At 43.4% G+C, this 26,418-nt stretch overlaps 1 protein-coding gene across 1 annotated transcript in view; it reads left to right on the forward strand.

The window, feature by feature from the left end:
- Positions 1-966: 966 nt before the first annotated feature.
- The window catches only part of LOC126199658 (pyruvate dehydrogenase E1 component subunit alpha, mitochondrial-like), a 97,688-nt gene continuing 72,236 nt past the window's right edge, over positions 967-26,418 (forward strand). The window contains exon 1 of the mRNA XM_049936590.1: positions 967-1,170. Within this exon, the coding sequence (XP_049792547.1) occupies positions 1,120-1,170 (51 nt within the window). The 5' untranslated portion in view covers positions 967-1,119. The remainder of the gene's footprint in view (positions 1,171-26,418) is intronic.

Consider the following 26,418-nt stretch of genomic DNA (forward strand, 5'->3'; position numbering starts at 1 on the left):
CAATAATTATTAACATTAACAGTAGTAATTATTAACATTAGCATCAATAATTATTCGAAGCAGGCCCCATTAAGAAGAGAATTTTTGCAAACTACTCTCTTGAAGACAGATCTGTACAGTGGCAATATTTCAAAATTCCAACATATGTGAATGGGGAGCCCTGCATTGACGTTTTAAACAGATGAGTATTGAATAAAGAATGCGGCTCCTTGAATTTGTATAGCCTTCCCTTCTGTCAACAATAGTCCTTAACAAAGAATTGGCCAACTCGAACAATGGGATTTTAGTCTTGTAGACGAGAGCATTGCCACAGCTAGAATTGCACTTGCTTATATTTTTCTTAATTCAGTTGTATATGTGCTCCTACCTCAATAAATTTTACCCTGCAGCTCAGATATTGTCAAACCATCTATGTTATGATCGCACATGATGGTCTCAGCAGCAGTAATATGTTGCTTATTTTTGTAATCAGCATCACTGAAATCCCACAAACACCTGTGCAAAGCATAATATCCAAAACGCGAACATTGTTCTCCGTTCCCCACTTCGTATTTCAGTTTGTCTATACTCTACGAACACACATAATCCCAAAACTCATGCAACTAGTGTCGCCAAAGTTGGAACACGCCGAAAGTGTTTAGTTTCACCAACGAGTTGCGCAAACGCGCGGCGCGCTTGTGCAGTGGCCGCTACCGCAGTTGCCTGCAACCTAGTGTCGTCGTCTAAACTAGGCTTAATGTAATTAATGTTCCGTTCCAAAATCACGTGACTTCATCAGGAGCAGGACGAAATTGTCATTCTGCGCATCCGAACGCTCACGTCATAGATATTTATATTCTATAGTTGAGACAAGAGATCACTGATACTTTCGAGCAAGGATGTTCGAACTTCCTTCCCTTGGAGTCTGTGATCCGTAATTGTGGGCGTGTAGCATCTCTGTAGATTGCTCAAGGAATATCGTGTACGCAGAGGTTTTAATGTCACCTTGGAGATAGATTTTTTTTTACTGGTGTGTGTATGTAGCAACCTTGGGTGTGTGTTTCCCAGAGTGGAGACTGGAGTGTGCTTGTGGCGTGGGTGTTGCGTGTTGTGAGTGTGAGTTTGTAACTGCTGTTAGTGATGTTGCAGCGGGGCGTCCGGATCTTGTGTAGCAGGACTTCACAGCGGCAGGTTAGTACTGAAAATTCTGCTGTACATGTGGTAAAGTGACATTTCTACTGAACGTTTCCTGTTACAATAATTTCACCAGCACAAATCTTCTTAATGCCAAAAAATCCTGGAAACCCTGTCTTAATAACTTTGTGCTTGTTCTTAGAACGAATGAACGAATATTAGCCCATCTGTCGCGTAAACTTTCAGCACCGTAAGAAATAAAGTATGTAAATTTATTGTGTTCATTGTCAAGATGAATTCATTACCCGCAAAACGAATTCGTGAGCTCCATGCAGTGGAGGTACTTTATTAAATGACACTGAAGAATGGGCTGGTAAGCACAAAAACTCGCACTTGTAAGCAGAGGACATTTCTTTTAACTTGACGTAGTCTTAGTAATACGTAAAGTTGCTCTTACTACATCAATTTGCGCAAATTATATCAAAAATGCAGTATTTTTTATGATTATGTGGACAACATTTATTTTAATTGAGCGAATTAGTCTTCAGAAATTACATACACGCATGTGCCATATGCGAATAAGTTATGTCCCCAGTGTGTGTGTTTTTGTGTTTACAGCGACTTATGCCAGCAATGTAGCTACATTTGTTTATTAATGATATTCTGGTCATCTAAGTACAAGCTTACATAATGTGATAAAGTGGATGGCATATGCCAATCCTTTTGTACCAACTGCCAGGTTTTTTGTTTGAAGGTTTATTTCATATATGGACTTCGATGCCAGTGAAGACGGTGTATGGACTAGCGAAGAGGCGAGAGCGTGTTCGAATGTTGAAGGCTTACCAGTAATACTGAGAATATGTAGGTGACGTGAGCTGCTAATTGCCCTCACCCCGAAACTTAACGTCGATAACATGTTTGTTTACGTGCCGACACTGAAATTGATAGTAGAAACTGCATGGTAGAATCAGAGAGCCTATGTCAAATATAGTCTCAGGCGAGTATTTTGATACATATTATCTAATGACATATCACACGTAAACCACAAAGAGTGTCTACTGTGTAACTTTTACAAAGATTAGGAATGAAGGAGGTGATGCAGTGGTAAGACAATACTCATATTGTGGAAGACAGTCATATAAATCTTGTCAGGCCATCAATAATTGTTTCCCATAATTTTACTAAATAGCTTAAGGGAAATCTCTGGATGGTTACATCTCAATGGCAAGACAGACTTCCTTCCCCAATGTAAGCATGTGTTCTGTCTACAAAGCACTTGGTGTTGATGGGAGGATAAACCCTGACATCATTTCTTCCTTCCAGAGATGAAGGTCCTAACTCTTGGAAGGTCTTGTGGAGTAACAATTAAAAGTTTGATTTTAAGCCATTTATGTTACATAATGTTTTCACATCAGATCTGCAACTCATTTTCTTGAATGCAGTGTGCTACATGTTTCACAGTTTCTATGACAGCAGAAATTGTGACTGTATTCAGTGTCCTCTTGTATGTTTGCAGTGATTGAAATGCGTATGAGTTAAATTCTTGCTTCATCAGTGTTTGAAACACTTTCTGCTTCCCTTTTCATAAATAATACTGAAACTTACTTCATCTTATATTCAGTTGTCGTAAATCGTGTCTTGTAGAAAATGCAGTGTAGTCAGGACAGGTACAGAAATCTGTAATGAACAGCTGAGTTACAGATGTCAGAGAAATGAAATTGTGTACTGCATCACACATGGAAACTGTTGATAAATCTTGTACTTGCTAATTTGGAGGCAAGATATGTTTTCGCATTTGATTGTGGGCTTGTCACAAAGGACAGAAGTGTTGATCACTCTGCCTGTGAAATGGAGGACACAGTGGACTACCTCATCATGGGTTTACTCTGTCAGAATAAATACATAATTACCATTGGCTTTACAACTTTTGTCATGTGTATATTTTAACACCTTACGCCAACTTGCCACTATTCAGAGAGTTAAAGTGGATGATGATACCCTCAATGATGAAAAGGGTCTCTAAGCTCTGTCTTCTTTTGACAACTGTATGGTTGTCTCATTACCTAAAAGTGTTTTTGGTTTGATGAATATGGTGGAAGCAGAAACCTGATTTCCAATACTCAGTCATATTGAGCACAGCCTGTATACTGTAGGATGAGCACTTTGGCCTGACCAGTTCACTGCACTTTCTGACAATCATTGATTGGTCAAGGGGTAGTGCTGCTTTTCAGTGCATAGGTGTGATATGGAATTTACACTGCAATGCGCTTCCACTATTATATATGTAAATGATTGTACTGTGTTATATGCTACTAGAGAGACAAGTGTAAGTTTAATGGCTCTTTAAACACAACTGTCATTTCATCAATAATTAGCAACACTTCACGTGATGAAGGCTAGCATGTCTTGAAAAGTAATCAGTTGCTGAAACTATACTGTAAATGTATATAAATTTTCCTTGTTAAAGTGACTTTTTTTCGTATATTGCCTTTCCAGATGCAATCAAGAATGTTGATGTCCAAGATACTGGCAAGTAGTAGCATACATACTCTATCTTTTTTGTGTGTGTTTTTAGTGTAGAGGTTCGCCGTGGGTTTTCCGGTCCATTTGAGTATGAGCTATCGAAAAAGAACTTTTGACTAAATACAGTGCCAATGTAGTACGTGAATGAAATTCTGGAATAATAATCAAGATATTAATTTCTCATTTATGTAGCTAATCTCTCTTCTTCTTCTTCTTCATCCTCCCCCCACCCCTGCCTCCCTCCCCGATCATAGTGCCTTACGTGTCCCGCCCCCCTCCTCAATCATAGTATCATATGTGTGTACGCCATATTGAGATTTATCCATGACAAAAGTGTGTTAAAATCCTCATGTGGCTTATTTTTAAATCCCATTCATTGCTCTTTGGCAGTTGCCAAATCATCTTAATGGTAGAGTAGCAAATATTCATAGAAGAGATGAATGATTATTTACAGATTTCTTTAGTCAATACAAATGCATCACAGAAATATTTAAATCCAGAATGGGAAATTACATCCTCCTTTGGGGCTCTCCATGCCCTTATCAGAATGGCTCCCTCCTAGTAGATATCTCCAGCCAGCTCAGTCTAATCTGTTTGAACATGGGTACACCCACATTTCTTTCCAGTTCCACACACTCCTTTTCCCACTTGGACCTTTCAATTCATACTGCTCAGCTTGTTCATCATCTCAAGTAGTTCATTCTTTCTGACACACACTTGCCGGACCATTTCACAGGTGTCATTCGTTTGCTGATGCTTGTCCCATCTGGGCGTCCAGCCAAGTGGCAGCTTTCCAAATCTGACTGGCAGCTCTACTCCTCACTGGCCACTTTTGATGAAAGCCATTTTCCTTGCATTGATGACCAGGTAGAATACCTTACTGCCACAGAATGTCCATACCTTGCATCTCTTCCTTGCCATGTCGTACCCCAATCCTCTGGTGGACTGAGGCATGCTGTGACACAATCCGCACACGGAGACTAGCTCTCCACAGTTTTAAAAGCCATTTTTGAGGATAACAAACAAGCTTGAGGGCTTTATTTTCAAAGCTCTTTTAACAGTTTTACTCCCTCTTCTCTTTGGGGCAATCTCTGTCAGCTTTCAGGAACTGCGGTTCACACCCTGGTTTCTAGTCTGATCATAGCGAACAATGTCATTGTAACCCCCTTTTATATCTCCAACGCCTTGGGCTGATATTTTGCAGACATTTAGAGTTCCATCCACTACCATCCTGCCTTTTTCCTTTTGAAATAGGTAACGGAGGCAAGGACAATATCTTTCTCCTCCCAGAATCGTGAATGTTACAGTACTGCTTGTACTAAGGGCGGCTAAACATACACTATCTTCATCCTGGACTATTCCGGGACTGCATGGCATTAACATTTTGGTATTGCAACACATATCTCTTATGGCTTTTGCTTTCTCATTCGTACACATAACTGCCGGGTCTGGCAGTTGGAATAGGCTTGAGGTATTCCTACCTGTCGTAAAAGGTGACTAAAAGGAGTCTCACATGTTTCGGCCTTTATGTGATGGTCCCCTGTGGGGTTTGACCTCCATATTTCAAAATTTTCCCAGAGAGCAAGTCAATTGGGGAGGGGTGCCTTACATGGTGCATTGTGTCCATCGTGCACTGAGACCTTTCATGTCCTATGTCGACGTGGATCTGCACTTCCGCCCATTCTCATTTTACAGCTGTTGTACAAGGTCACCCTGCATCCACTGTGCAGTATCATTTATTGTGCTGGTGATGGTAATGGACTTGTTTACACCTGATATCCAGCACAGTAGCAAATCTGTTGTGGTGGAGCCGCGATGTACCCTGTTGGTTGTAGCCCCCTAACCCCACAGGGATCACTCTGCTGATGCCTGCACCGTTAACTCCCCACGTATGCCAAGCGGTAGGTGCCCATCCCCCTGGAGCATCCTGGCAATGGCCCTATGGAGATTTCAGTTTACCAGATATAGACTGGGACACTCAGATGTTTAGGATGGGTGGTAGGGACAGAGCATCGAGTGACATTATACTGAGTGACATTATACTGAGTGCACTATCCGAAAATTATCTCGAGCAATTAAACAGAGAACCGACTCGTGGAGATAACATCTTGGACCTACTGATAACAAACAGACCCGAACTTTTCGACTCTGTATGTGCAGAACAGGGAATCAGTGATCATAAGGCCGTTGCAGCATCCCTGAATATGGAAGTTAATAGGAATATAAAAAAAGGGAGGAAGGTTTATCTGTTTAGCAAGAGTAATAGAAGGCAGATTTCAGACTACCTAACAGATCAAAACGAAAATTTCTGTTCCGACACTGACAATGTTGAGTGTTTGTGGAAAAAGTTCAAGGCAATCGTAAAATGCATTTTAGACAGGTACGTCCCGAGTAAAACTGTGAGGGACGGGAAAAACCCACCGTGGTACAACAACGAAGTTAGGAAACTACTGCGAAAGCAAAGAGAGCTTCACTCAAAGTTTAAACGCAGCAAAAAAAATCTCTCAGACAAACAGAAGCTAAGCGATGTCAAAGTTAGCATAAGGAGGGCTATGCGTGAAGCGTTCAGTGAATTCGAAAGTAAAATTCTATGTACCGACTTGCTAGAAAATCCTAGGAAGTTCTGGTCTTACGTTAAATCAGTAAGTGGCTCGAAACAGCATATCCAGACACTCCGGGATGATGATGGCATTGAAACAGAGGATGACACGCGTAAAGCTGAAATACTAAACACCTTTTTCCAAAGCTGTTTCACAGAGGAAGACCGCACTGCAGTTCCTTCTCTAAATCCTCGCACAAACGAAAAAATGGCTGACATCGAAATAAGTGTCCAAGGAATAGAAAAGCAACTGGATTCACTCAACAGAGGAAAGTTTACTGGACCTGACGGGATACCAATTCAATTCTACACAGAGTACGCGAAAGAACTTGCCCCCCTTCTAACAGCCGTGTACCGCAAGTCTCTAGAGGAACGGAGGGTTCCAAATGATTGGAAAAGAGCACAGGTAGTCCCAGTCTTCAAGAAGGGTCGTTGAGCAGATGCACTAAACTATAGACCTATATCTCTGACATCGATCTGTTGTAGAATTTTAGAACATGTTTTTTGCTCGAGTATCATGTCGTTTTTGGAAACCCAGAAACTACTATGTAGGAATCAACATGGATTCCGGAAACAGCGATCGTGTGATACCCAACTCACTTTATTTGTTCATGAGACCCAGAAAATATTAGATACAGGCTCCCAGGTAGATGCTATTTTTCTTGACTTCAGGAAGGTGTTCGATACAGTTCCACACTGTCGCCTGATAAACAAAGTAAGAGCCTACGGAATATCAGACCAGCTGTGTGGCTGGATTGAAGAGTTTTTAGCAAACAGAACACAGCATGTTGTTATCAATGGAGAGACGTCTACAGACGTTAAAGTAACCTCTGGCATGCCACAGGGGAGTGTTATGGGACCATTGCTTTTCACAATATATATATAAATGACCTAGTAGATAGTGTCAGAAGTTCCATGCGGCTTTTCGCGGATGATGCTGTAGTATACAGAGAAGTTGCAGCATTAGAAAATTGTAGCGAAATGCAGGAAGATCTGCAGCGGATAGGCACTTGGTGCAGGGAGTGGCAACTGTCCCTTAACATAGACAAATGTAATGTATTGCGAATACATAGAAAGAAGGATCCTTTATTGTATGATTATATGATAGCAGAACAAACACTGGTAGCAGTTACTTCTGTAAAATATCTGGGAGTATGTGTGCGGAACAATTTGAAGTGGAATGATCATATAAAATTAATTGTTGGTAAGGCGAGTACCAGGTTGAGATTCATTGGGAGAGTGCTTAGAAAATGTAGTCCATCAACAAAGGAGGTGGCTTACAAAACACTCGTTCGACCTATACTTGAATATTGCTCATCAGTGTGGGATCCGTACCAGATCGGGTTGATGGAGGAGATAGAGAAGATCCAAAGAAGAGCGGCGCGTTTCATCACAGGGTTATTTGGTAACCGTGATAGCGATACGGAGATGTTTAATAAACTCAAGTGGCAGACTCTGCAAGAGAGGCGCTCTACACCTTGCTCGCCAGGTTTCGAGAGGATGCATTTCTGGATGAGGTATCGAATATATTGCTTCCCCCTACTTATACCTCCCAAGGAGATCATGAATGTAAAATTGGAGAGATTAGAGCGCGCATGGAGGCTTTCAGACAGTCGTTCTTCCCGCGAACCATACGCGACTGGAACAGGAAAGGGAGGTAATGACAGTGGCACGTAAAGTGCCCTCCGCCACACACCGTTGGGTGGCTTGCGGAGTATAAATGTAGATGTAGATGTAATTACCAGGTGGCCTTTGCCATGGCTGGGTGGCACCCGTGGGGAGGATCCCTGGTCAGGGTGGGTGGCAGCAGGGTGGATGCCACATGATGAAGTGTAGTACATCATCTCTTGTTGGTGGTAAAACACCAGCAGTCTGTAAGTGTTCACGGGCTCAATTCAACACACAGAAGTCCGGCCCCAAATTGTTCCTCTCCCTGGCCACACCATGGGAGGAACATCAGGCTAAGGATGGCAGCAGCTCTTATTCACCCCAGTACCTTGTATGTTCGAGAGCAGATGGGGAATCTTTCATGATGATGAAGCCTCAGTTTTTTGTTGAGCATTTAGAGGAAAAGTTTGGGGAGGTGGGGGGGATTGTCCAAAATGAGATCTAGGTCAGTCTTGATCAAAACAGCATCCTCTGCCCAGTCACAGGCGTTACTTGCGTTTGACAAGCTGGGGGATGTTTCTGTAACCATCACGCCCCACAAGAGCTTAAATATGGACCAGGGTATCATATTTCACAGGGACCTTCTGCAGTCTGACAATGAGCTGCACACCAATTTAGAGTGTCCACCAGGGTCCGAGGGATAATCAGGTTGCCACTGGTGCCTTCATCTTGGCCTTAGAGGGTCATACATTACCCAAGAAGGTCAAGGTGATGGTCTACCACTGTGATGTAAAGCCCTGTATCGCTCCCCCAATGCGGTACTTTAAATGCTGGAAATTTGGCCATAAGTCTTCACGCTGTACTTCCAGCGACACATGTCACATCCCAAAACTCCACGTGACCTGCCTCCCATATGTGTAAACTGCAGAGAGCACCATTCGCCTTGCTTACCAGACTGTAGGGTTCTCCAGAAAGAAAGGAAAATCATGGAGTACAAGTCCCTAGACCGATTGACCAACACTGAGGCTAAGAGGAAATTTGAACGCCTACATCCGGTGTGCATGACACAGTTTTAAGCTGCCGCTACAACAGTTCTAGCCGCATCAGCTCCACCAACCTCAGTCACTTCTCAGGGCTGTAAGTCTGCACCTGCACCCTTGAAGGGGGGGGGGGGGGGCACTTCCCTCCCTGTTGCTCCTGCACCATCTACTTCAGGAGCAACACTCCCCCAACCATCAGGGACGTCTGTCCCCACTTTTAAGCTAGAGAAGCGTAAAACTCCTTCGGCTCCTGTCGCTAGGAAGGGGTCCCTTGGGTCACTCCCTTTCCAGGTTTCTGCTAGTGGGAAAGATGACACCCGCCAGTGGCAGCTGATTGAACGGCTTCACGCTTATCCTCAGTCCCGGAAACTGAATCAGTGAAATCCTCCCAGCCAGAAGAACACAAGGAACAGCGAGAGAGATCCAAAAAGAAGATCCCCAAGACCAAGAGACCTACGGTTGCACCCACACCACTGCTCCCTACAATACAAGTTCTGCGTCTGTGGATGAGGTGGAGATACTGGCGTCCACCAAGGACCTTGATCTCGCCAGACCCTCGGACACAATGGATATAGACTGCTCAGGCAATAAGTCAGTGGCAGCAGGTGACCCTGAGGCGTAAACTGCCTCATTGGATGCTTCATGCCTTCCCAGTCACATGATGTCATCCTGCAGTGGAATTGTGGCCCTTTTTTTTTCCCCACCGCCTGGCTGAGCTATGGCAACTGTTAAACTTTACACCTGCTTTCTGCATTGCCCTCCAGGAAACCTGATTCCTGGCAATGCGGACAACTGCCCTCCGCGGCTATAAGGGATATTACAGGAACCATAGTGACTAAATCGAGTGTCAGGTGGGGTTTGTGTTTATGTCCTAAGCTCAGTCTGTGGTGAAACTGTGTGGAAATAACTGTCTGCAATGTATATCTTCCTCCAAATGGTGCAGTACCACTGAATGTATTAGCTGCACTGATTGATCAACTCCCTAAATCGTTCCTACTTCTGGGAGATTTTAATTCCCATAACCCCTTGTGGGGTGGTACCATGCTTACTGGCCGAGGCAGAGATGTCGAAACTTTGCTGTCGCAATTCGACCTCTGCCTCTTAAATTCTGGGTCCGCCACACATTTCAGTGTGGTTCATTGTAGTTACTCGGCCATCGATTTATCAATTTGCAGCCCAGGACTTCTCCCATCTATCCAATGGAGAGTACATGACGACTTGTGTGGTGGTGACCACTGCCCCATCTTCCTGTCACTGCCCCATCTTCCTGTCACTGCCTCGGCATCAGGCCCACGGATGCGTGCCCAGATGGGCTTTAAACTAGGCGGATTGGGAAGCCTTCACCTCTCTGTCACTGTTGAGTCTCTCCCACACGGTAACATCGATGTGATGGTTGAGCAGGTGATGCCAACAGTAGTTTCTGTGGCAGAAAACATGATCCCTCGGTCCTTACGCTGCCCCGGGCGAAAGGCAGTCCTTTGGTGGCCTCCAGAAGTCACTGAAGCAATTGAGGAGGAACAGCGAGCTCTACAGCGGCATAAGTGGCACCCTTCACTGGAACTCCTCATAGCCTTGAAACAGCTCTGTGCCCGCATTCACCAACTTATCAAATGACAGAAGCAGGAGTGCTGGGAGAGATACGTCTTGACCATTTGGTGCCGTACATCACCTTCCCAAGTCTGGGCAAAGATCAAATGTGTTTTCGGGTACCAGGCCCCAATAGGTGTTCCTGTTGTTAACATAAATGGCGTGTTATCTACTGACACGAACACAATTGCAGAGCAGTTGGCTGAGCACTAAGCTGGAGTCTCTGCGTTGGAGAACTACCCCCCAGCCTTTCGCACTCTAATGGCGGCTGGAAGGGAAAGTCCTCTCGTTCACTACATGCCACAGTGAATCGTATAATGCTTCATTTACAGAGTGGGAGCTCCTCAGTGCCCTAGCACATTGCCCTGACGCAGCTCCTGGGCCAGATCGGATCCACAGTCAGACGATTAAACCTCTTTCATCTGATTACAAGCGACATCTCGTTATCTTCAACCGGATCTGGTGCGATGCATCTTTCCATCATTACTGTGCTCAAACCCTGTAAAAACCCGCTTTATGTGTATAGCTATCGGCCCATCAGCCTCACCACCACTCTTTGTAAGCTGCTGGAACGTATGGTGTGCTGGCGGTTGGGTTGGGTCCTGGAGTCACAAGGCCTACTGGCTCCATGTCAGGGTGGCTTCTGCCAAGGTTGCTTTACCACTGATAATCTTGTGTCCCTCGAGTCTGCCATCCGAACATCCAGATGCTAAAACCTGGTTGCCGTCTTCCTTGATTTTCAAAAAGTGTATGACACGACCTGGTGACATTGCCACATTATATGAGTGGGGTCTCCAAGGCCCACTCCTGATTTTTATCCAAAATTTCCTGTCGCTTCGTACTTTTCGGGTCCAAGTTGGTGCCTCCCGTATTTCCCCCCTTAACCAGGAGAATGGGGTCATGTAGGGCTCTGTATTGAGTGTGTCTCCATTTTTAGTGGCCATTAATGGTCTAGCAGTAGCTTTAGGGCCGTCCATCTCATCCTCTCTGTATGCAGACAACTTCTGCATTTCGTACTGCTCCACCCAGTACTGATGTTGCTGAGCAGCGCCTACAGGGAGCCATCCACAAGACGCAGTCATGGGCTGTAGCCCATGGTTTCCAGTTTTCGGCTGCAAAGTCATTTGTTATGCGCTTCTGTCAGCGTCATTCCATTCATCCAATTACGTGCCACATGTTGGTAGTTCTCCTGCGCATCCGAATTACCAGCTCCTTTTCTCACCCACAGTGGTTCATCCCCCACATCTGCAGCCCAGGTCAGGGCTTCCAATTGCAGTTGGTTTCCAATCCCTTTTTTCGGAACTGGAGTCCTTACCTTTTCCACCTATACTTGAGGTACGTTCATGTACACCTGCATGGTGTACACCTAGGCCATGGATTCGCTTGGACCTTTCACATGGCCCTAAGGACTCAGTTAACCCTGTGGCTCTCTGCTGCCATTTCCTCTCAATTCTTCACATGTACTGAGGCCATGAAGTGGTTTACACTGACAGCTCGATGGCTGATGATTATGTTGGTTTCGTGTATGTCCATGGAGGACATATTGAACAGCGTTCCTTGCCCAATGGCTGCAGTGTTTTCACTGCCGAGCTGGTGGCTACATCCCATGCTCTTGAGGCACATCTGTTCATGCCCTGGTGAGTCATTTCTTCTGTGTACTGACTCTTTGAGCAGCCTACAAGCTATCAACCAGTGCTATCCTCGTCATCCTTTGGTAGGGACCATCCAGGAGTCCATCTATGCCTAGAACGGTTTAGTCGTTCAGTGGTGTTTCTCTGGACCCCAGGTCACGACTGCATCCCAGGCAACAAACTTGCCGACTGGCTGGCCAAATTGGCTACATGGAAACCGCTTAAGGAGATTGGTTTCTCTGCAACTGATCTGCACTCAGTACTACACCGCAAGGTTTTGCAGCTTTGGGAGACGGAATGGCATAACCTCAGTATGCACAACAAACTGCCGGTGATTAAGGAGACTACGAATGTGTGGAAGACCTCCACGCGGGGCTTTTGCGGGGACTCTGTGGTTCTCTGTCGGTTCCGCGTTCGCCATACTTTGGAGACACAGGGCTACCTCCTGCGCTGTGAATACCCGCCTCAGTGTTGGTGCAGCACCCGGCTGACAGTGGCCCTAATATCTACATGAGCTGTCTTTCTTTGGCTGCTCTGAGACGGACTCTTCAGTTACTGGACTCGTTGCCATTAATTTTAGCTGAGAACGCCTCACCGGCTAATTTAGTTTTACGTTTTATACATGACAGTGGGTTTTATCATTCTATGTAAGTTTTAGCGCATGTCCTTTGTCCCTTTGTGTTCTCCACTCTAATGCTTTTAGGCTGGATGTTTTAACTGTGTCGCATAGTGGCTGGCTTTTCCTTTTATTCTCTTGGTTGGCCAGCCACAGACATCTGCTCTCTTGTTTTTATCCCTTCTATCTGTTTCTTGCTTTTCTCTGTGATTTTCTTTTCCTGTTTTGTCCATTGTAGTGCCAGTTGTCCTTTGTCCATTGTAGTGCCAGTTGTCCTTCTGTCGTTCTTCCTTTCTTCTGTTATTGTGCTGTATGTCTCCTTTCTTTTCCTCTTTCCTTGTGTAATTATTTTACTGGGAACAAGGGGCCGATGACCTCGCAGTTTGGTCCCTTCCCCCCCCCCACCCCCCACCCTCACCCCCACCCCTTCCCCCCTCGGTCTTTTAAACCAACCAACCAACCAACCAACTTTATCTGATGGAACATTTCTTTGCACCCAGAGCAAAATATCTACTTTTCTCCACTGTATTATCAGTATTTTATCTATCATCACAGAGTAGTATGGCGCATTGTCCATTACTATCGTTGTATTTGGAGGAATATTCTGCAACAGAACATCAGAAAACCACTCCATGAAAACTTTGGCATTCATTTCCTCATTATAGCGACCTTGCTTCCTAGAACAGAACAACAATAAACAGTTTGGAAAGAAGCCACAAGCAGAGCCAGCATGGAAGCAAATTATCCTGCCATCCTTGCGTATCAGTGCTTTCATCATTCCCTGTGCTGTGTGATCCATCCACTCCTTTGTCGACATGTGACACATATTAACCCATGTCTTGTCCAATCAAAGTAAGTCTTCAAATGAAACACTATTCACTGCACACAGATATTGGTCTCTGCATGTCTCTATGTCACTTCTCTTGATGATAAATGTCAGAGATGAAAACTTTTCCTGCCGGAAACTGAGCTCGTGTAAACAGTTTCAAAGTGATGATCTACTCCCATTGAACAGATCTCCTTCTTTGAGGCTGGAAAGAAGTTTGTTTAAAGTAGGATATTCCTTGTGCTTATATTAAGCATACACGTCTCCAGATTGCATTCTGCTGGAATGCATCCATCTTCATTACTCAAAATCATATCTTCTCTCCCCTAGCGTTTCTAATAAAAAATGACCTGCTGTTGCTTCTTCACTCGCGTCTTCCTTTCTTTCCTCTGCTTGGCAATTCTCAGTACCATAGATCAATTAACGTTAAGTGCAGCAGCTGTTCTGTCCACAGCTCTTCTAACATCTAAAATCAAACTACCGTTATTGCACTCGAGTTCAGAATAACTGCACACAGAGAACTCAAATATATAACCTCGGCCACGGATTAGAATTCCTTTTCCATAGCTCATTAGCTATGCAGCCGGTGAACGTGTTCTTTTACTGCGAATCTCGTGTTCAGACGTGCTGCACTGTTATTATCAATGCAATGCCAACACAAGAACACTTATTCACAACACCTGGCGACCGCAGAACACTTTAAGGACCAAAGAGAGCTAACGAACACAGAAGCATCTGAAGCGCGACACCACGTGATACTGTTTATCCCCGGTGTGGCAATGGAGGCACCTTACCAACCAAGCCGCTGGCAGCGTGGTAGTGGAAGCCGGCTCACCATTGGTGTTACCTGGGAACGGCATCATGTCCCCGCCAGTGAGCCAAACGTCTAAAGTCACAATTAATTTTAAATGCACTACAGTCACCACCACTTTTTAAGTGGCAAACCTGCCCTTCTCTGTACCTACTGCTCCCAACCCTTGACAGTCCACCACTTTCTGATCTGGTACCCATTTTTTTTAACCGTTTACGTTTGCGTCTATGTTTGCCATCTACTTTGTCCGATGTTTTAGTGGCTGGCACATGTTCTTTCGATTGCGTCTCATTTTTATTCGCCGCAGCAGCGTGGCAAAGCAAATTTGATGCCCCTCACAGGGACTTCCACCAACTCAATGATGTTTTGGAAAATTTTTCCTAGGGATGCCCTTATCCTTAGCTGCTCCTCTTGTAAAGTTGCGTGATTGGGTTTTTGCCTTTTTTCGCCTCAGTTTTTTATGTAGCAGTTGTTTTTTCTTAAATTCTAATACAGACCTTATAACCTTAGCAATTTTGCACCCTACAGCACCTTTTGCACTCTAAAGCACCTACCAGCTAACAAAATCATCATGCACTTTTACAAGTGATAGCTGTGTGAGATCGGATGGCAACTGACATAATCATCTGTAATATTTACCAACCTCCTGGCAAGGAAATACTTCATCCCAACATGATCCACATGATACATAGAGTACTACTTTCTGATTTCAAGTTGTGCATGAAGATAGTGACCACTCTCTGAAGGTTCTGTAGTGACCATGCCATCATTCATCAGACCGGTCCTCCTAGCTGGGCACCTCAGTTGGGGAATTGGCAGACTATCTCCAGAGTAGAGCTGGGGCAATTATTCACACACCAGAAACATCACTGCCCCCTCCCCCTTTCTCCCTCTCCATGGCCCCCCAACACCAGCAGCTGGTCACACAGTGGTCTAAAAAAATAATTACAGTGGCAATCTGGGGTTGTGATATGCTTTTCAAATACACACATCAAAACAAGTTTTGCATCCCCTCGGTTCCGAGAGTTCCAGAACCTGTACAGAAAATTGGAATAGAGATCAACATAAACATCATTTCCGCCCTTTTTTACTGCTTGTGAAAACCACACATTGCATGTTGTGCCACCATACAACAAGACCTTCAGAGGTGGTGGTCCAGATTGCTGTGCACACCAGTACCTCTAATACCCAGTAACACATCCTCTTCCATTGATGCGTGCCTGTAATCGTCGTGGCATACTATCCACAGGTTCATTAAGGCATTGTTGGTCCATATTGTCCTGCTACTCAACGGCGATTCGGCGTAGATCCCTCAGAGTGGTTGGTGGGTCACGTCGTCCATAAACAGCCCTTTTCAATCTATCCCGGGCATGTTTGATAGGGTTCATGTGTGGAGAACGTGCTGACCACTCCAGTCAAGTAATGCTGCTATGCTGAAGGAAGTCATTCACTAGATGTGCACAAAGAGGGCGTGAATTGTCGTCCCTGAAAGCAAATGCCTTTCCAATATGCTGCCGATATGATTGCACTATCAGTCGGAGGATGGCATTCACGTGTCCTACAGCCATTATGGCACCTTCCATGACAACCAGCTGCATATGTCGGCCCCACATAATGTCACCCCAAAACAGCAGGGAACCTCCACCTTGCTGCACTTGCTGGACAGTGTGCCCAAGGTGTTCAGCCTGACGGGGTTGCCTCCAAACATGTCTCCGACGACTGTCTGGTTGAAGGCATACGCGACATTTATCGGTGAAGAGAACGTGATGCTAATCCGGAACATCCATTCAGCATGTTGGTGGGCCCATCTCTACCATGTTGCTTGGTGCCATGGTTGCAAAGATGGACCTTGCCATGGATGTCGGGAGTGAAGTTGTGCATCATGCAGCCTAATGCACACAGTTTGAGTTGTAACACGACATCCTGTGGCTGCAAGAAAAGCATTATTCAACATAGTTGCGTTGCTGTCTGGGTTCCTACAAGCCGTAGTCCATAGGTAGCGGTCATCCACTGCAGTAGTAGCCCTTGGGAGGCCTGAGAGAGGCATGCCATCAACAGTCCCTGTCTCTCTATATCTTCTCCATGTCCAAACAACATCGGTTTGGTTCACTCCAAGACACCTGGACACTATTCTTGTTGAGAGCCCTTCCTGGCACAAAGTAACTATGTGGACATATGAACGAACCGCGGTATTGACCGTCCAGGCATGGTTGAACTACAGACAATACAAGCCGTGTACCACCTCCTTGGTAGAATGACTGGATCTGATCAGCTGTCAAACCCCTTCCGTCTAATGGGCACTGCTCATGCATGGTTGTTTACATCTTTGATCGGGTTAAGTGACGTCTCTGAACTGTCAGATGGACTGTCTCTGTGTTACATTATCCACAATCAATGTCTATTTTCAGGAGTTTTGGGAACTGGGGTGATGCAAAACTTTTGTTGTTGTTTGTGTATAAGTAAGGTCCCTTAATGTCAAACCTCATAACCTTTAAGCAGCTACTCTTTTTTAATTGAACAGAGGAAAAAAGAATGCTGGGAACATTTCCTCCTTAGATGCGTGGCAAGCCATGTATAGGCCAATACCAGCCATTGGTCCTTTCTGGTCTGTTACAAAACTGTCTGTCCTTGCTTAACACTTCACTACTCAGTTTAGAATTTCAAGCATGCAAACAATGGGTGTAAGATGCTTGCCAATTTTTTTTCTGCAAACTGCCGTGCACCATAAAATGGCCCTCTTAATGAATGGGAATTGCTTAGAGCCCTCGTCTTGAGATGTGGCCTTCGGCCTTGACACAGGGCAGTGAAATGATTCAACATCTGAACATGGGTCATGAATGCTATCAGCCCAAGGTTTCCAGTTGAATCTGGCTTAGGACTGAATTCCCCTCACAATGGCAGGACAGTTCCATCATCCCAGTCCTTAAGCCAGGCAAAATTGCAACTTCGTTGATAGCTATAGACCACTCAGTCTCTTGAATGTGCTATTAAAATTGTTAGAGAGAGTGTTGGCTCATCGATTGTGCTGGATACTTGAGAATCACAAGGCCTTTTGTCCACCTATTAGTGTGGCTTGCCAGAGGGTTATCATGTGCCCTCTGTACCTTCATGACTGTAGCCTCCCGATAGTGCGGGGATCGCACTGCCTGATGCCTGAGTTGTAACCTCCACGTGTATCCCAAGAAGTATGGGCATGTCTAATCCAGGGCACAGGGACAATGAGCAAAGGCTGCTAAGCCAGATAGCCTTTGCAGTGGTGAGGTGCATCATGAGAGCATCAGGTCAAGTGAGATCATCAGTGCAGATACCCAGCAATGAAACGGACCAAACTCACCAATATTGGTGGTCATGCCAACACGGCCATCTCAGGTGAAAGAAGACAAGATTTTTATGCCGATACTTACTACCTCCACAGCATTTCTAACTTTGGCCACTCCATGGAATGTGAATCCTGCAAGCAGAAATGGTTTGCTGTTCTTAGTGTGCTCCAGAACTGACAGAGAACCCTTTACAACAGTGAAGCCACTGTTCTGCACTGAAAATATTGAGAATAGGTTCAGAATAAGTGCTGCAATAGAGAAAACAAGAAATGGATCTCTGTTGTTAAGATAGTTTGAATGCTAACCAATCACACACACACTTCAGGCCTGTATCAAGCTCAAACTCTCTCCTTGTAACAAATTTGTCAGGGTTCAAAGTCATATTTTCCTTTGGGACATAACACTACTCACAAATGAAGAACTGTCCACTAACCTAGAGCAGTGTGGAGTCCCTTTTGTTCATCTCATTCAGAGTGTACCTAAGAGTGATAGGTTGTACACTAGAGCTTTTATCTTAATTTTTAGTGGAAACTTTTTGCCTGTGGAGGTTAGTCAGGTTTCATAGGTGTAATGTTAAAACAGTTCTCTTACGCTCCTTCAGAGGAATTGTCATAGCTACTTTTGTCACCTATCCGATCTCCATCAGTTAATGACTACTTTGTAATCTGCATGGCACTTCAGGAGACTTGGTTTTCAGAAACCAATTTCTCTATTAATCAAAATATCCACGGGTGTGCTGCCGGTCTATAGTGTCCAACGGGCCCGTTGGACACTATAGACCGGCAGCACACCCGTGGATATTTTGATTATCAAATACGCCGGGAGAAACTCAAGAATCACAATTTCTCTATTGTTAAAAATTACAAACCCTACTAAAAAATATTGGATTAACACAGTGAGAGAGTGTCTGCAGGAGTCTGCAAGCTTTTTAACACTTTCTGTGTGCAGGTGCCACTAAATGCTGCATTAGAAGCAATCATTGCTGAATGTTTCAAAGCATGCTACAGTGAAGCATCTGTTTCAGTGACTACCAGCCTTCTTTCTTGACCCAGAAACACCTGGTGGAGCAAAACTACTTACCTTCCATGCACAAGATCTTAAATCGCATTTAGTGAATGGGAGTTCTACAGCGCTTTAGCAGATTGTTGAGACAGTGCCAGGACCTGATAAAAACCCACAGTCAAATGCTTTAACACCTTAGCAATGACAGCATGAAACACATTTTCTGATTTTTCTGCCATATTTGGCAAGAACGGGAATTTCCTTTGAGATGGTGGAAGTGTATTATTATTCATATCCTGAAACTGGGGAAAGGCCTTCGAATATCGGTTAATTATTGACCAATCTCGAATGAATGGGCTGCATAAATAATTTGAAGAATGGACAACCGACAACTGTGTTGTACCTGGAAGTCAGAGGATATTTATCTCAATTTCAAATTGAGTTTCAGGCACTGTGGTCCACCACAGAACATTTGATCCATCTAGAACCTGCAGTGTGCAATGCTTCTGCACAATGACAATATCTGATTGCTGTGTTGTTTGATCTGTGGTAGAGGTATGATACCACCAATTGCCATCACATCCTACAGATATTTGTACTGGACAAGTGGAGCTTCTGGGTTGCTTACCACAATTTCCTATCCCTCCAATTGTTCCAGGTCTAGATAGGTTCAGCCATCAGCAACCAATATGTACATCAAATTTGAGCCCCTCAGGTATCAGTTCTGAGTGTAACCCTCTTTGCCATTGCAGCCAATGCTATCGTGACTGCAGTGGGAGCCACAGTCTAACCATTGCTGTATGTGGAAGACCTCTGTGTGTAATACAGTTCCACATCATTGTGCACTGCAGATTGCCAGCCATGCATAAACATGTTTTGATAGATGAAGATTATAAATAGGTACTAATAACTCAAATGATAGCAAATCGGCATAGAAGATTAGTGCAATACTAGAAATGTCACTGTTACAAAATTGAATACATTTGTAACGAACTGTACCACAAGGAATGAGTTTTCTAAAATGAAACACAAATATTCTGCATACCATGCAGGAACAGACGTAGGTATAAAGAATGTGTGGTGCCTATTTCATGTCCTGCTTTGTGTCATGAGTCATGAGGTAATCCCATACGTAGTTCTATTAACTAGTTTTTCCAAATCTCTCTCTTTTGCTGGATCTTGAAACTCAGGCCTTCAAAATATACCATTGTGTTTGCTCTTTCTTTGCTATATAAATACTACCATTTTGCAATAAGAAGTTATTTTTGATCTTTTATTTTGCTGTTGTTCAGTTTTACAAGGTGCTATTTCTTGGAAAACAGCTTTAAGGTGCATAGCTTTATTTAAGGGATTTTTCATCTTGTTTGCCTTAAATAGGTTTATTATATTTTGACTCTGCAGTACAAATCCTGAAAAACAACTGTTCCTTATTCCAATAGATACATATTTTATTTAAGTGTACATGGTTTCATTGACATAGTGTACTTGATAGCTATCTGGAACTGTAATCTCTTTGAAATATGTGAGCTGAGTCATTGCGCTGCTGATTTTTTGCAATGCTGCCAGTTTGGAACATGGTACAAAGTGAGTAAAGAAGTTGCAGCCAATGTGTTACCAGACTTCATGGAACTCTCTATGGTAATTACGAAAAACTAGTTTCACACTAAAAGAGCTTGTGTGTTTGTGTGTGTGTGTGTGTGTGTGTGTGAGAGAGAGAGAGAGAGAGAGAGAGAGAGAGAGAGAGATCGCGCGTGCATCACTGTCATAAACCTGTCCGCCAAATTTTATTAGTCATTGAGAAGATGGGTATGTGTTTTTGGATTATTATAGCAGTTTCTCACTGAACAGAACATTACTTTTCATTGTGTTCAAGATCTGTTAGCAAGTCTGCACAAAGAAATCAAATGGGAGAGGTGAAGAATGACAGTAAAAAGTATCCTAATCTTCTACGAGCATCTAATTGTCAGTAAATTATTATTAAAAATATTATAATACAGTAAAACTTCTGAATAACATACATGTATGGGGAAAATTGTACTGCAGTATACTGTATAAGTAAATTAGTGAAAATTCATCTTCATTGAAGTACAGTACTTCATTAAAATATCCGTCATACACTAGTATAATACAGTATTAAAATTTTTTTTCATACGTTCTAGATGGTTGGTTCGAAATAATCATGTATTTTTCTCTGAACAAGAGTCACTTATAATTGTCAACTCGGTACATGTTTTAACTGCTAAAGTTAAACTGAGTCCCTCTTCATCACTTTTCTAAAAGGTAGTGTTTAAATTTTCTTGCTTTTTCAGCTGCCTGCTTACTTGAAACTGGATTAAAGTCTGGTTCAATTCAATCCTGTTGTCTATTCTCAACATTGTCACCTCACCCTTCTTGATGAAGCTCTTGTATGAATTCACTTATACTAGTTGATGTAACTTCTGTGAACACTGGATAATCAATATTGGGATATCCTTCAGAGCCACCAGATTCCTCTACTATAGTCTCAAGTTTTTGCTGATGTTCTTTAAGTTTTTTTTTTTTTACACTGTCATTAGTTGCTGAAGGGCAGTCATTAAAGATGAACCCTGCCTTCTTGAAAAAATTGCCAATGTGATACATGTTACTTGTTTTAAGGCTGAAGAAATCCACAGAATTGCATGCAGTACCCTGACAGATTTCTGGAGTTCATACTTTGATTCAACATTGTCTGTCTGTGAGACAAAATGTCTCAACACTTTACACCTGTAAAACACTTTGAAATTTTGAATTATTTCCTCATTCAGTAATTGAAAATGTGCAGTTGAATTTGGCAGCAGAAAGAAATTCTTACATTTTTTAGTGCACCACTGCAGTGGTGAGTGGCATTATCCATAAACAAAATTACTTTTTTTTCCCCCATTCTTCTGTCAGATGCCATCAACCATTCACTGATTATTGCCCTCGTCATCCAAAATCATTTATTAGCATACCACTTCATTTTCAGTTTACCCAAGACAATACCCTTAAAACATCTAGGCTTTGCAACCTTACCAATAATTAAAGGCTTTTAAAATTTGCTCATCGTATTAGCACACAGTGAAACAGTGACTCGTTCTTTCTAAATGTTGTATCCTTTCAAGGTAAATGATTTAGTGGAAAGAATTCTGAAGAAAAGACTAGCCTTGTCAAAGTTAAAAATGTTTTTCTTTGTAACTCCCATAAATTCCTGTTATCCATTTTTGCCAATCTGACACAATGTTTTCATCCACTGAACTGGATTTATCACACACAGGTAGAAAAGAGATGTTGTGTCTACTCCTAAATTTGTCAAATCAGCGTACAGGTGTTTAAAATCACGAAGTCCTAAATCCTTGCCAGTTGCAGATGCTGTCTCACAGATCAGAGACCACTAACTGACAAGTTATTTCTGCGAGCTGGCAGAACCATTCAAAAGTCAAATTGTTAATTTCTAAACCTGGTGTGTTCGGGAATAAACTTGTCTACTGATATCATTTTCAGCCCACAATTTTGGAATGTCCTTTTTGTTTCTTAAAATTTCACTGATCTCTGTTTCTACAGCAGCACGAGTTGTAGCCATATCTCTAACACTAAGCTTTCCTTTCTATATACTTGATGATGGTGAGCTTTTCAATCAATGTTTTTGTGACAGCTTAACACTACAGTACATAAGCTCTCTTGCATGACATTAGAAACAGTGTGTACTTCAACTTACAAACATTCAAAAGTATGATAATGATTGTTGCCATTTACTTTACACAACCATCTATTCTTTCATGCTGTCCATTATTTAACTGTTGTTGGGGGATACAGTTCAGCATCCATGTCTATTATTGAGATTTTCTGCTGTTAGGGAGAATTTTACCGTAATGGCTACTGTTATTTTGCAAGGGCATTTTAAAATGTCCACTGTTGAGAGAAGTCCGCTATTGAGAAGTGTTTATTAAGTGAAATTTTACTGCATATACAAATATTATAACATTATGTTCAAATTTTTGCTTTAAAAAACTTTAAACAAGGTTTTACAGTATTAGAGCAGTTGTAGGCACTTTGCTTTTGTAATAATTTTGTATATAGTTTCATTCCCTTGAAATTTGACATTTGCATTACTTTAGTTGTTAATTGTTTCTTTGATGATATGATGTCATATTTGAGTCTTTATCAACAGCTGTTAAAAGTGGAGAAAGGTGCATATGGAAATGATCTAAATCTAGAATTGACATCTTACTCATTACACATTTCACTCCATTGTAGTTCTCTTTTTCCCATTGTTAACATTGGGTAGTGAGTCAATATGTCATACTGTCCGTTATGGGTAACAGCACTGTGAACATCAGCCCATTTATAACTGTAAATGTTACCTTATGTACCTGAGTATGTAATCAATGATGTTATGTATTATAACAACATTATAGTCTACATCTGTGACTGGGAAGCTATGCTGTAAATTATTGTGGTGCAGTATAAAAATTGTAGCATTTTATTATAACAGTTTTGTTTCAATTTAGTAACATATAGAAATCAATCATAGCTTAACTGCACATCACACTGTCATCTGTGCCCCCGCACCCCCTCCGGGGGCTCACCACTCTTTGGTGAGTACTTGCTTCGCTACCATGGGGCCCAAGCCTTTGCAGTGCCACTTCCCTTTCCATGCTTCATGTCTATCCTCCTGCTATTCATTTCCCCTCCCTTTGAGGACCAAGCACCTTCTTCGGGAAACTGAAATTCTTGGTAAAACTGTGTATGGATTTGTCCTGTCCTTCCTTTTCTTGCTCTTTGTCTGCTTATGCATTTGAGGTCTCTCTTTTTCTTTTCCTTCTTCCTCCCTGAGTGTTCCTGAAGGCCAGCCCACGTGTTTGACACGTGAAAGGTGACTGGGTAACGTAATTCCCAGTCCTAGGTCACAAGTAGGGCTCATACATACCCCCTGGTAAAGGCCACACCCAGGAGGGGTGATTGCCTGAGTTGGTACCTTCCTCTATGCCAATTGGTTCCTCTGTATAGAGTCCAGTAGATGTGACCTGAGGTGTGGACAATCACGTAAGACAGGTGAGCCCCCCCCCCCTCTTCCCCCCCCCCCCCCCTGAGGAGGGGTTCCCACTCCCAGCATGAAGGAGCACACTGTCAGAGACACTGGCAATTGTGGGGTGTTTCTCCACAATGAGTTCCTCATATCAGAACTGTAAATACGTTGAGATGAAAGAATCGACGCCTCTCCCACCTGCATCCTGATACCTCGTGGTGTCACACATGAAGGATGGTCATAATTTCACAACAGTTCATCCATTTGATGTTCAGAAGGGTGTAGATGCAATTACTGGTCCTATGAAGCCTTGTTCTCAGTTGCATACTGGACCTTGCTTTTGGAGACGATAGTGCTTTACAAGCACAGAAACTAATTAATGCACTTCTCCACAGCCATCCTATTCAAGTGGAGGCCCACTGCACTCTGAATTCCTCCTGTGGTGTCATATACGCAGTTGACTGATGGCCTGACCAAGGCTGAAATAACAGCCTATCTCACTGACTAGGGAGTGACTGCAGTTCGCCTTGTCATGAAAAGGATTGATAAAGAATTAGTGCCAATCTGCACTCTATTCATCACACTTGACCATGTGGTACTTCCATCAAGTATTAAGACTGGCTATGAAGCTACTACTGGTAGACCATAATCTCGAATCCCAGCATTGCTATAAATGTCAGCGCTGCAATCACACCCATGAATCTCGTGAAAATGCAGCCAAATACATAGCCTGAGGCAGGGATGCTCATGAGAGTGAGTGTCACCTCCTTCCCCTCACTGTATCAACTGCAAGGATGATCATGCTGTCTCCTCCTGCGACTGTGCAGTCTACCTCAATGAGAGAACCATTCAGGAGATCTGAAAGTAAAAGATTCCTACTCATGTTGCACGGAAAAGGTTGGCTAGCCGCAAACCTTGTACACCACCCTCTGACAGTTGTAGTACAGTTCTCACTACACCTCAACCTACGTAGGACTTGTTTACACAGACTTGTGGCTTCCAGTTTAGTGCCATGGTTGTGAAATAGTCCAGCTCCAATGTCGCACCCTAATCTTCAACCTCTAAGGGTGCACACCATACCAACAAACCTTCGCCTATGGCAACAAAATCTCATGCCTCACAAACTGAAGCATGGAAATCCAAAGAGAGTACTCCCTCAATGACTCACTGCGCACACCTCGCCAACCAACATCTGGGTCTGCACCTGACAAACCCTACATCTACATCTACATTTATACTCCGCAAGCCACCCAACGGTGTGTGGCGGAGGGCACTTTATGTGCCACTGTCATTACCTCCCTTTCCTGTTCCAGTCGCGTATGGTTCACGGGAAGAACGACTGTCTGAAAGCCTCCGCGCGCGCTCTAATCTCTCTAATTTTACATTCGTGATCCCCTCGGGAGGTATAAGTAGGGGGAAGCAATATATTCGATACCTCATCCAGAAACGCACCCTCACGAAACCTGGCGAGCAAGCTACACCGCGATGCAGAGCGCCTCTCTTGCAGAGTCTGCCACTTGAGTTTATTAAACATCTCGTAACGCTATCACGGTTACCAAATAACCCTGTGATGAAACGCGCCGCTCTTCTTTGGATCTTCTCTATCTCCTCCGTCAACCCGATCTGGTATGGATCCCACACTGATAAGCAATACTCAAGTATAGGTCGAACGAGTGTTTTGTAAGCCACCTCCTTTGTTGATGGACTACATTTTCTAAGCACTCTCCCAATGAATCTCAACCTGGTACCCGCCTTACCAACAATTAATTTTATATGATCATTCCACTTCAAATCGTTCCGCACACATACTCCCAGATATTTTACAGAAGTAACTGCTACCAGTGTTTGTTCCGCTATCATATAATCATACAATAAAGGATCCTTCTTTCTATGTATTCGCAACACATTACATTTGTCTATGTTAAGGGACAGTTGCCACTCCCTGCACCAAGTGCCTATCCGCTGCAGATCTTCCTGCATTTCGCTACAATTTTCTAATGCTGTAACTTCTCTGTATACTACAGCATCATCCGCGAAAAGCCGCATGGAACTTCCGACACTATCTACTAGGTCATTTATATATATTGTGAAAAGCAATGGTCCCATAACACTCCCCTGTGGCACGCCAGAGGTTACTTTAACGTCTGTAGACGTCTCTCCATTGATAACAACATGCTGTGTTCTGTTTGCTAAAAACTCTTCAATCCAGCCACACCGCTGGTCTGATATTCCGTAGGCTCTTACTTTGTTTATCAGGCGACAGTGCGGAACTGTATCGAACGCCTTCCGGAAGTCAAGAAAAATAGCATCTACCTGGGAGCCTGTATCTAATATTTTCTGGGTCTCATGAACAAAGAACGCGATTTGGGTCTCACACGATCGCTGTTTCCGGAATCCATGTTGATTCCTACATAGCAGATTCTGGGTTTCCAAAAACGACATGATACTCGAGCAAAAAACATGTTCTAAAATTCTACAACAGATCGACGTCAGAGATATAGGTCTATAGTTTTGCGCATCTGCTCGACGACCCTTCTTAAAGACTGGGACTACCTGTGCTCTTTTCCAATCATTTGGAGCCCTCCGTTCCTCTAGAGACTTGCGGTACACGGCTGTTAGAAGGGGGGCAAGTTCTTTTGCGTACTCTGTGTAGAATCGAATTGGTATCCCGTCAGGTCCAGTGGACTTTCCTCTGTTGAGTGATTCCAGTTGCTTTTCT

The sequence above is a fragment of the Schistocerca nitens genome, chromosome 1, assembly GCF_023898315.1.
Source record: "Schistocerca nitens isolate TAMUIC-IGC-003100 chromosome 1, iqSchNite1.1, whole genome shotgun sequence".
Taxonomy (NCBI): Eukaryota; Metazoa; Arthropoda; class Insecta; order Orthoptera; family Acrididae; genus Schistocerca; species Schistocerca nitens.